The 12,577-nt window shown below is 35.3% G+C and overlaps 1 protein-coding gene across 1 annotated transcript in view; it reads right to left on the bottom strand.

Annotated features, from left to right (window-relative positions):
• The window catches only part of gdap2 (ganglioside induced differentiation associated protein 2), a 49,421-nt gene that overhangs the window by 12,742 nt on the left and 24,102 nt on the right, over positions 1 to 12,577 (bottom strand). The window contains exons 10-13 of the mRNA XM_007255608.3: positions 12,132 to 12,208; positions 9,656 to 9,795; positions 3,187 to 3,241; positions 1,087 to 1,230 (exon numbers count right to left, since the gene is read on the bottom strand). Coding sequence (XP_007255670.2) covers positions 1,087 to 1,230; positions 3,187 to 3,241; positions 9,656 to 9,795; positions 12,132 to 12,208 — 416 coding nt within the window. The remainder of the gene's footprint in view (positions 1 to 1,086; positions 1,231 to 3,186; positions 3,242 to 9,655; positions 9,796 to 12,131; positions 12,209 to 12,577) is intronic.

Genomic DNA, 12,577 nt, shown 5'->3' with positions numbered 1-12,577 from the left:
AATGACTAGTAGTGCAGCTGTGGGGGTTTGGAGTTCTCATTAGTTATTAGTAACATTCAGTGCAAAACAAGAGAATCAAACTTTACAACAGCCAACCAATGACTTTTGGAATGTCAGTCACTATGAAATTACTAGAGTAGATAAGGTAAATCATGTATTCAGAAAGAGGAACTGACACAAACTGATGTACTTTAAAAGGTTATTAATAAAGGACAGGACTAGTCTTTGCTTAAGTGTTATTGTGTTTCTGTATGGAGAACTGGTGAAGTGTAGCTGCACACAGGTGGGGCAAAATATCAATAATGAGATACAAGATACATCATATCGTTTTTGTTGGCAATACATTATTGAATCGTGGTGCCAAATATCAATAATTATTTAAAATTCCAAGACTCATGCTCAATTTGAATTAAGCCCTATCCGGACGGGATTAGTTTCTTGGGGGGACGTCTGTGAAAAATATTTTAACTTTATAAAATTAATTTATTTAACTCTTGCATCCGGACTGCAATTGAAAATACAGGAGAACCAGTGATTTTTTTTTGGCTTTCTCGGTCACATGACATCGCGTTCAGTAGCTCCTCCATTTCCACTCGCTGTTGTGTTTACGTGGATCTCCGTGGAAACGTGCGCCCAAAGTGAAAAACAGTAGGTAATTAAGCCTGTAATTTTCTCAGAGGACATCTGAGAAAAGCACATGGTCGTTCCAGATGGGAATAAAATCACAGAAGAACTCCCCATAAAAGAGAAAATTACCACCTTTAGAGTTACTGCTTCATTACTCCATATGGTGGTGTTAGGTGCTAACTGAATAAATAAACCTGTGGTAAAGATTTTTTTTTTTTTTTTTTTTTTTTTTTTTCCCCTAAACTCATGCTCATAAATCCATAGTTCTTGGTATTTACTTATTTAAGAGAATTTTCTCCACCTTATTCATGCGATTTATTGAGCACAGTGGAACCACAGTATTGTGATATTGTTATTGTGGGCAATTTATCATAATAATATCGTACTGTGAGATGCCCTGTGATTCCCATCCCTAACACGAACATTAGTCAACGACGTCAGCACTGTACAGAGACTCACCCGTGCATCATACTCCAGGACAAATGGAGGGATATCGATCTGTTCCGGCAGGATGCAGGTAAAGAGCTGCTGGAGGGTCTCTATGTGATGAACCTTCTCCTTTATACCAGATACACTGAACGTGGAGAAGAACCATGTAGATACCTGAAACAGTCCCGCAAAAAAACCAAAAAGACCAAAAAAAAAAAAAAAGAGTTAGCAAAGGTAAGGTCATGTTTTTAGTAAATATTACATTTATTATTCCTTTCTCTTTATAAAACCGTCCATTAATTTGGTTCATTCAAGCTGTTCCTCAAATTAAACCAATAGGAAGCAACCAGCTGACAAACGACAAATAGATATTAAGCTTTTCATCTTTAATTACATTCAGCTTCACTCTTGTGCTGCTCTTATAAAGAGAGTCACCTCTTCAGCCATTTCTCAGCGCTTACCACAATTACTCATCCTCAGTGTCTGAACATGTTTCATACCAGTGAGCATTAAGTTGATTTGAATTTGTCAGACTGGAAATGATGGATTTAAAGAGACTAAATTATCTGCTGCCTAATTCTGCTGCAGAAGTTCGAAAAGGATTAAACTTTCTGGTACAAAGATATGACTTCAAATCCATATCACAGTTAATTAAACATTTTGTCCTGATTATGATGAATGAATGAATGTTTTAATGAATGATGGATATGTCATTTTCCTTTGGTATAAGCTGCTTGAGTTATGCAGTTGGCTCAGTGTTTGAGTTCTCCTCCCTGATGCTATAATTTCGTAATCTGAACAGGGGGTGAATTGAGTATAGGCACAGGAGTACACAGGTAAGTAGTATGTTTTAGGGTTTAAGGTTTTGTTAAAATTTTTGTCATTTTCACATGTCAGGACATCCATGCATTGAAATGCTTGTGGTGAGGCTCAGGTATATTACTCTACCTTAGGATTACACAAATATACAAAACTAAATATATAAAACAAAACAAAAATATGCTAAATATACAGAAATACAGCTCTGGAAAAAATAAGAGACCACTTAAAAATGTTTTTTTTATTTATTTTTTTATTTTACCAAATCGATAACCTCTGGAATATAATCAAGAGGAAGCTGGATGAACTGCTTGAAATTTTGCACCAGGAGTGGCATAAAGTTATGCAAAATCAGTGTGTAAGACTGGTGGAGGAGAACATGCCAAAAAACAGGGTTATTGCACCAAATATCGATTTCTGAACTCAAATGCTCAAACTTTATGAATATGAACTTTTTTCTTTGCATTATTTTAGGGTCTAAAAGTTCAACATCTTTTTTGTTATTTCAGCCATTTCTCATTTTCTGCAAGTAAATGCTCTAAATGACAATATTTTTATTTGGAATTTGGAAGAAATGTTGTCCGTAGTTTATAGAATAAACGATGAACGATGTTCATTTTACTCAAACATATACCTATAAATAGCAAAACCAGAGAAACTGATTCAGAAACTGAAATGTTCTCTTAATTTTGTCCTGAGCTGCATATAGAAACATGAAGGTCCAATGAAAGACAAATGTCTGTTAAATATAAATATTTTAAGCATAAAATAGACAAATATACAAATAGGCAGAAGTAATAGCAATCATTTTCGTTTTTTTGTGTACTTTTTAAAGTGAATTAGAGGTACTGTCCATAACAGTAATATGATGCTATATAATAAGTCATGTGAAATGGTATTGGGGTAGGACATTGTAAAAGCAAAGTGAGGGAGGGATGTTTTCACACAATAAAAAATATATATACCAATAAGATTATGTTGGTTATTTTTTTATCACGCAAAATTATATCGATTAGAGGTTTTGTTTACTGGTTTCAACTAATTTGCGATTAATTGCCCAGCTATAACTGTGAACACTTGAAATAGTACACAAAAGTCTCTTATTCACTTGCTTATGAGTAAGTGAACTCACACAGATACAAAGAGTGGCCAGTTGGTGTAAAAATGTGAAGATAACCCATATATCACTCAAAGAAAGGGCAAGTGAGTCTAAACACTGATAGGGAAAACTGTTTCAGTGTACAATTACACAGACGTGACCGTTTAAAACAGGAAAATCATGTATAATAGATGCAGAATCAGTAAATTTACCTTAGAGCGAAATGTGGGATGTACAAAGTAGAAGGCCTTCAGGTTCTTCTTAAACCTAAAAACAACAATAAAAATGAAGTAAAGGATTAATAGAGTCAATTCCTATCACACAAATCCCTCATCATTCATCATCCATCACTTCTTCACTTATCACTTCCTTACAGACACTGAACAGGTTCAGCAGAAATATTTAACAGCACATAACAATAACATGCATTAGTACAGAGAGCAAGCAGCAAATGTTAGAGAAACACGTCCAAGTGTCTCCAGAGTGCCCCTCTCCTCAGTCCAAGCACAAAGCGCCGTCCAAAGCACACAGGCAGATACAAATCTCCGGCCCTGCAGTCCAAATCTGGGGGAGTGTGTTAGAAGCACATCCATCACCCTTTCCCACGACAGACGAACACCATCCTATCCAAGCCTTCTCTGGCCTGTACGAGAGTCAGCGTTAAATCTAACAGCAGCTCCTCCTAACTGCACTGGGACACATGTACTTCTGACTGGAAACACAGCACTCTGATACCCCTGACCCAGCCAGACTTCACATTCATAAATACTCAAACTCTAAAAAAAATCAGCAACATAAGACTGGTTTCTACTGCTTTTAACTGCAATCAAATTTCAAAATGTTCTAGCTGTTCGTACACACACTCTTCTAAGCGTTCTTTGCATTAACATGGATGTTACAAGTTTGATTCTATTGTTTTTTCATTAATTTTAAAATGTCTTGTGGTCTCTGTTGAATAAATGTCATGTGAGCTGATTTTTCTAAAAAAATCTGGTGATCCAGTATAACGCTGCTTTAGTCCGGTGGAGAAGTGGACAGTAAAAGAACGACAGGATTTCGGTTCTGGCTCATGAATATTTATATATGCAAACACAGCATAGCAAATGTGTAATGCCCTGCTAAATGCAGTTCAGTAAAACACAAAATCCACCGGAGATCCTATGTAAACCTATAGTAAGTTACACACAGAGGTGGGTAGTCAAGATCCAGGAAGTTCAAAAAACCCCAGGTGGATTTTTACTTTTAAATAATGTAAACAGAACTGTTTTAAACATACACCTGCCTATCTCAATTGAACTTTGCTGGTGGTTTTCCACAGACAAATTCTAACTATTTGTTCCATAGCTCTGAATTACTGGTCAAAGCATATAATACTAATGTGATATTTGCACAAACAACAGAGGAATGAACTGCCATGTTGTTCCTAGCACTGTTAGCTCCTGTCTGACGAGACGTGCCTGGCTGTTTAGCTTCAGTATTTCACAAAGAACAAGACAAATGGATTTTAGTAGAAGGAGACCTTTAAGCAATACATCCAAGTTCAGATTCAAACATTTTTGACAACAAAAACATATGTATGGATATGCACACTAAAATCACTGTAAAATTTCCACCATATGTTTTTCTTTGCTGCCAATTTCTTCTCCTTCTCTGTTGTACTTAAATGACAGTGGTTGTGTTTCACTTGAACTACGGGTGAAATCATTGCAGAATACGGACATCCCCATCCTTATAACACTGAGCAAAACTGAGCCTTAAATGCCCATAATGACCCCAGCAATATCAGGCCAAAAATCAGATCACAGGCATACCAATTAACTGATCTTGACTTAATCCAATGGTCAAGACCCTGTTCTGAGCAGTTACAAAAATAGTTTAAAAAATTAATCAGTTAAATTAATGTACCTTTCATTCCTATAGTTACAAAGAATGATTAAGTATCTTAATATTTTCAAATTCTGATGCAACAAATGACAATTTCATTTTATTTTAGACATTGTCTTAGAACATAGAATGTGTATAGAAGGTAAAACATTTTGTTAAAGCATCTGATTTAATAATATGATTGGAACAGAACTATAGAAGCTAAATAGACTTTTGAAAGGAGCTTTAAATAGATTCATTTCCAGCACTGAACTAAACCCAGCACACCTACATTCTGTAAACAAGGTCGGATGAAGGAACACACATTCACAGACTGTCCTGTGATGCTCTCAGATCTCGGTTCAGTACATGCCACTTAGGGGCTTTGAGTTAAAGTGAAGGACAGAGTGCTGTAAGAAACTTTATACTTCTTTTAAAAACAGTCTGCGACACATACAGACAGCACCATGAGATTTTTGGTTAATTCTCAAATTTAGATTAGGTTTGTTTTCACCTGTTAAAAATTCATGGGTATTCTGAATATAAGGCCTAAAGTAATATGCAGTCGTTGGGAGTGAAAAAGGTCACAATTATGCGGCAAAAACTAACCAGAGCTATCAGACAGACAACAGGAATTTTCAGTGTGTCCAAATCAACAATTTGGTTCATTCCAAAAAAACAAACAAGGAAAAAAAGAAGAATGCAGTGGTAACACCAAAAAACTGTAATTCAACAGAAGGAGATAATCACAAAATTCTTTCTTTACAACATCTAGTCGAGTCCAGAACACATAAGGATCTCAAAGTCTGCAAGTAAGAGACAGATTCATAAAATAAATAGATAGTTTAGCCCAATACGTAATCCACTGCTAACACTCAACCACACAAACGATAGAAAACGCCTTAAATAACCTGCCAACTACTGGAACAAACTTTTGGTCAAATAAAAGCAAGATTTACAGAGCGGAAAGAAAGGATGTGAAATCTGAGCATGAACAGCTGCCAACAGAATAAGTCACTGGTGTTTACTGATGATGTGACTGCTGACAGGAGTAGCCGGATGATTCCTCCACACACACATACACACATACACACACCCAAAAACGTCAACACGTCAACCTCGTCCAATTTTCAACGATTTCAGGAGTTCTATTAAGATGCTAAAGCCAGAACATTGATGAAATGCATGTTTACTTTCAGTTATTTCAAATGTAAAAGGCGAGAACAGGGAGAGAAAGAATAAAAAGAGATTAAAAACAGCAAGAGGAGGACAGATGAAAAGGAGGATTAGGGGTGTGGGGGACAAACAAGACTAGAAAATCACAGCAATATTCCTAAAACACTGTGAAGATGGATTATGAATTGAAACATACTGCAAAAGCAACACAAAAGCAATTGGTTGGGTTGTATAACAAAAATAATCACCATACTTATAGACTATTAGTATACTTAAATAAAATAAGAATTAAGGGTGTGCAATATTATATCGTATACACTATATCGTGACACAGAAATATCACTAAAAATCCATATCGTGATTTTGTTTTATTGTCCATTTGTCCATATTGTTTTAGTTTGCAGTTTATATGCATGCACTAAATATTCTGCAATATTTTTGCTGCATTATCTTATTTTATGCTATATTATTTATATTGCCACATTATGATTATGCTGTTATACTCTTATACTATTTTCCTGAAATGAATTCATTATTTTAGTGTTTTCCTTTATCGCCACGTATATCGTTATCTCAAAAATTCCCTGAAATATCGTGATATTATTTTAGAGCCATATCGCCCACCCCTAATAAGAATCAATAAAAACCTCAATGAATACGAAGATTTGGGTACAAACTGAAATGTTTAACCAAAGCTGAACAAACAGAAACGTGACAAAAACCCGAATTATGAAAACCAAATAAGTTTTTTTCCCTGGTCATAAATTTTGCCACATTTCACCACTAATTAAAATTAAATCGTAAAATTAAATAAAAAGTGCATTTTGCCTTGCTTTTTCAAAGACAAAAAACTGCAAAACTACAATAGAAAATATTTATTAAACAGTTACCAACAAAGCACAATTTGACTAAACTAAATCAATAAATCAGTAATATATATATATATATATATATATATATATATATATATATATATATATATATATATATATATTACATACACACACACACACACACACAGACTTTAGGTAGGTGTAGAATATTTGATTTTATTCATATTCTCTCACAGAGCTGCACCCATCCAATTAAACTAATTATGCAACAAAAAAAAGTTTGTTTAGTAGTTCACCTTTACTTTTTGATAGTGTATGTGTGTGGCAATATATCATAACTCATTCTTCTTCTCTAATTATGATATTTAACTGCTCAGTATTCAAACGATTAGACCAAATAATTAATAAGAATGAATCATGATATATTGCTTCACCCCTAATCCACACTCCTAATGCATCAGGCTTTACGGGTTTTAGAAAACACAAGTGGTCTGAGTGTTGTTTTACAGAATTCTGGACGCAGAGCTCTCTGGAAGGAAGTGCTGAAAGCAGAGCCAGGGTGAGAGTCTCACGCGCGAGAGACCAACCTCCATGCCTGTTCAACTCCTACATCCAACACACACACACACATGCTGCTTTCTGTCAAAACTGAACCACAACGGCCAACACCAGAGAACACTGAGGACAGGAACGCGAAACCGGGAAAGAGAGTGAAAAGAAAAAAAACAATAAGAAAGCAAAACAGAAGAAGAGGAAAAAGAGAAAAGAAATAAATAAGTGCTGAAAGTTGGTTAGAAAGAAGATGGGGAAGTACATTTTTTAAATGTTGGATATTCCACACAGACCAGCAGAGATTATTAAACTGTAACTAGAGGTGGGCGATATGGCCCTAAACAATATATGACCGTCACTATATCTCAGGGTATTTATTGGTGGCTCAGAGGTCAGAGCACTGGGTTATCATTAACAAGGTATTGGGGTTTATACCCAGCCCCGCCCTCCGGCGAAAAAGTTCAGAAGCTCAACTTTATTCAAATGAATCCAGCCGCAGCGCTGCATCCAGCCAATCGGGGAACAGCAGGCTGCGACTTCACACACATACAAGCCTCACACACAAAACAGTTGCCTTCCAACCACACAAGAGAAGCTGAAAATAGTGGAATATGGATTTATAGAACTGTACATTACAATGAGGTTGATAAAAAAAAATCTTAAAATTATGATTGACTACATCTGTTGCTTCCTTTGAACTAAAAACATCACGGACACGTCCACACATGGCAAGCTGAGAGATCCAGAACGGTGATATGCGCTGAAGTAATGTGCCAGTGGAGACGTACCGTCAACCCTCACCTCACCAGGAGCTGCAACAATAGCAGCCCACCGCTCCGGACACGCATGTTCACTGTACGGATGGGTTAAACACAGACCAAATTCCGTCTGTGATTCCATCACAAATATGGTCACTATAATCGGAATATAATGTAATTTGGCACAGCTCTGGTTCACTGGGTCACTTTTACAAAAGCGCTGGCTGAACTTTCTTTAGCTAACTACAACAGAACAGTGATGGCCAGCAAGGTCAGGATCTTTACGCTAAATCTGGACAACAGACAGTGGTCTCAGGAAGTGAGGGAAAAAAAAAAAAAAAAAAAAAATCCAGAGCTCAAACACATGTAATCTTTTGGCTAAATCTGAGGTTAGAAAGCAGCATTTGGCAAAGAAACTTCATCAAAATTAGAAGCAACTGAGGCAGCATGTAGTTTAAAACAGTGTTGAGCAATTCTTATTTAAAAAAAAGTAAAAAAAAAGAAAATGCATTAGCCTCCTAACAGCTGCATAGGAGCATCTTCCAAAGGCTAATCACTGCCGACTGCATGAACTTATGGATTTTACAGCCAGGTTTGCATATTATTTTAGCATTAAAGTTTAATAATATCAAAAGCTCTGTCATGATAACGACATTATCTACTTATTGTGCAAAATAGGGACAAGACCTCAATCCTTTTTGCTGACCTAGATAATCACCCATTATGTTTTTCTTAGCAAGAAAAGCTCATTAATGTAAGATAGAATGTCGACTTTGCAGTTTTATTTTATTTATGCTTTAATTATTTAGCGTTTAAATTCCAGTGTTTGTATTTTATTGGACTCACATAGAGCAATAGCTCGATTACATTGTTATTGTCTGTAACAAAAAATATCGTTTATCATCTACAGCTCCGGAAAAAAAAAAAGAGATCACTTAAAAATAATGAGTTTCTTTGATTTTACCAAATTAAAAACTTATAGAATATAATCAAGAGGAAGATGGATGATCACAAGCCATCAAACCAAGTTGAACCGCTTAAGTTTCTGCACCAGGAGTGTAAAGCATTAAGTTATCCAAAAGCAGTGTGTAAGACTGAACATGCCAAGAGGAGAACATGCCAAGATGCATGAAAACTGATTAAAAACCAGGGTTATTCCACCAAACATTGATTTCTGAACTTTATGAATATGAACTTGTTTTCTTTACATTATTTGAGGTCTGAAAGCTCTGCATCTTTTTGTTATTACAGCCATTTCAAATTTTCTGCAAATAAATGCTCTAAATGACAATATTTCTATTTGGAATTTGGGAGAAATGTTGTCTGTAGTTTATAGAATAATTCAACAATGTTCATTTTACTCAAACATATACCTATAAATAGTAATGATTCAGAAACTGAAGTGGTCTCTTAATTTTTACAGAGCTGTATTTCCATTAATATTATTAATTATTATTATGACAGGCCTAATTATCAACATAAACATTGACACTACTTACTTTATATCCACAATGTCGTACAGCTTCTTGAGGAAATCCGTGTCCAGGTGGTTGTGTTCACCAGTGAGAGTGTGGAAATACACCATCACGTACTCCTTCACCGTGATGTGATCCATCACATGAATGAAATACAACAAGGCCTACAGGTACAGAAGCAGAAAATGAACATGTGGTATTTAAAATAGTGATATGAATATTTAAAGGTGCCACAGAATATTTTTTATCTAGAATGTTAGTCTTTTTTAATGCATCAATAATAAAACTGATGTCTTTGGTGGGGTAGATGTGGTATTACAGGTCTATTTACAACTCCGTTCTTTTGCCTCAGAATAAAACGCAGGATTTGTGAATAACTTTTTGAGCTCTGCTCCAATTGGCTGATTCATGAAACCATGACATCTGACCCAGAAGCCACATAGCATAGAACAGCATAGCATAGCTTTGTTTGGACACTAGAATAAGAACACAGAGAGAACAGCCAAACAATCTGGAAGTAGTTACAGTGTGGTGTTTTAGAGAGGCATTAGAGATGGAAAAGCCAGTCAGCTAGGATTAGCTTTTAGCTTTTAGCATGAACATTCGCTTATTTTCCAAGCTCCTGCTTCTTTGTGTGCCACTTAAGCTCCCCCACTGTGGACCCTTTCCTCCTCTAGCACATGCAAGGCTGTGGTCATGAGGTCTGGTTCATGTAAACTAACAGTACATTTCAAAAACACCACACTTGCCCAAAGTAGCTGTAGAGTTTTTACCACATCTGAGCCATAGTTTGTTTGTTTTAGCTAGTGGGCTGAGCGTATGTGACCAGAGACGTTATACATGACAAGACCGGCCACCGATTGAAATATGAATAGGAGTTCTCATAATGCTCAACATTAGGTCTGTTTATAGATAAAAACAACCAGTCAGCTTGTTGGTTATGCCAGGGGTGTAAGAGCTACCCCCCTCTCTATGTTGCCATCTGTGCATCTTTTTTGTGCAAGATTGCGACAACTGCTACAAACTATTTTTAAAAAATTGTATCAGATTATATAAATTGATTTAAAAAAAAGTTTTAAAAACAGTTATTCCATCTTTGCAACTGTTTCGTGTATATTGTTTTTCTAATTCATAGAGACAGAAGCCTGTGTGCTAGGAAATAAGTATTAGGAGCATAAATAAGACTGTTGCATCACAGTTTCAGGTTTGTAGAATTGACCTGTTTTACAGCTGTGTTTTTGTCAGTGATGTTCCAAAGTAAAATGTTTTGGCATAAACCAAACATGAACAAAATTTAGCCAAATGCTAAACGTTATTTATTTATTTTTTATTTTTTTTAAGGTTTTCATAAATAGGCTTTTTTTTGCCCCCACCGCTGTATAAATTAAGTTGTTTATTTGCTTATCTAAGATAAATCAATTACTAAATAACAATTATGATAAAAAAATAATATATATATATATATATATATAGCTCTGGAAAAAATTAAGAGACCAGTTCAGTTTCTCTGATTTTGGTATTTATAGGTATATGACTGAGTAAAATGAACATTGTTGTTTTATTCTATAAAATTTTTTCCCAAATTCCAAATAAAAATATTGTTATTTAGAGCATTTATTTGCAGAAAATGAGAAATGGCTGAAAAAATATGCAGAGCTTTCAGACCTCAAATAATGCAAAGAAAACAAGCTCATGTTTATAAAGTTATAAAGCTCAGAAATCAATATTTGGTGGAATAACCCTGGTTTTTATTCACAGTTTTCATGCACACTGCTTTTGGATAACTTTATGCCACTCCTGGTGCAACAATTCAAGCAGTTCATCTTTGATGGTTTGAGGCTTGTGATCATCCATCTTACTCTTGATTATAATCCAGAGGTTTTTAATTCAGTAAAATCTAGGAAAAAAACATTATTAAGTGGTCTCTTATTTTTTTTCCAGAGCTGTACATTTCCAGTGCATAGCTATATCTTGCAGTGGTGACTGTCTTATGATGTTTTAGAAATGTCTGCGAATTTGTACTTGTGGAAAGAAGACATATCAGTGTTTGAAAAAAATGCAGCTTTCCAGTCAAGGGCACTTTTAAAATAGTGACTAAACTGTTTAAAACAAAATTAGACTTCAAAAATAAATGAACATACAGAAATATAGCCTTCTGTAAACATTAAGAATTTTAGATTGAGCACAAATAAAGTGCATATAAAACCTCTATAAGAACAAATGTTACCATACACTGACCTTTTGTTATCTTATGACTTTTATGTCCAACCGAAGCTAAAGAATGCTGCTCTGACCTGAGTGATGTGTGTGTATGTGGATGTGACTTTTAAAGTCGTTTACCAGTCACAATCATTACCATACACTGCACTGTCCACTGAAAATGGTAATGCCTTCTGTGACACACTTTAGTGTCACTTTAATGTACTGAAGTTTCATTATACAGTTTTCCATTCTGGGGTACCTTTAATACAGTGACAAAAATTGACAGTTTTTTTCTTACCTTCTCAATGTCAATGAGAGTTACTGGAATGTTCCTGCCTACAATCACCATTACTGTTCTTCCAAACATATCGACACCTGCAGGCAAAAACAAGCAGCATCATGAGTTACTGGAATTAAATATGAAAATATAACACTGGTTTTTGAGCTGGCTCAGCTGAGATCATTCCCTTACAGAGTCCAATTTAATTAATCCAAAGATTTCCATAATCAGTTTCAGCTATTTTCACTTCCTCAACCCAAGTTCAGTACTGAAAGAGTAAATTAGATTAAATATATATTGTGAATTAAATGCAGCCAGATGTTTTCATCTATTCTGTGCTGCACACAAGATGAATAGAGCTATGCATAGTTTGGTCAGAGACAGTCTGCCCCCTTTTGGCAAAATGTGATTATGTCATCTACTGAGGTCATGCCAGTCAACAGTGTGTGCAAGTTAATTACAGC

Source organism: Astyanax mexicanus, chromosome 11 (genome assembly GCF_023375975.1).
Source record: "Astyanax mexicanus isolate ESR-SI-001 chromosome 11, AstMex3_surface, whole genome shotgun sequence".
Taxonomy (NCBI): domain Eukaryota; kingdom Metazoa; phylum Chordata; class Actinopteri; order Characiformes; family Acestrorhamphidae; genus Astyanax; species Astyanax mexicanus.
This window is presented reverse-complemented; position numbering and strand designations above follow the sequence as displayed.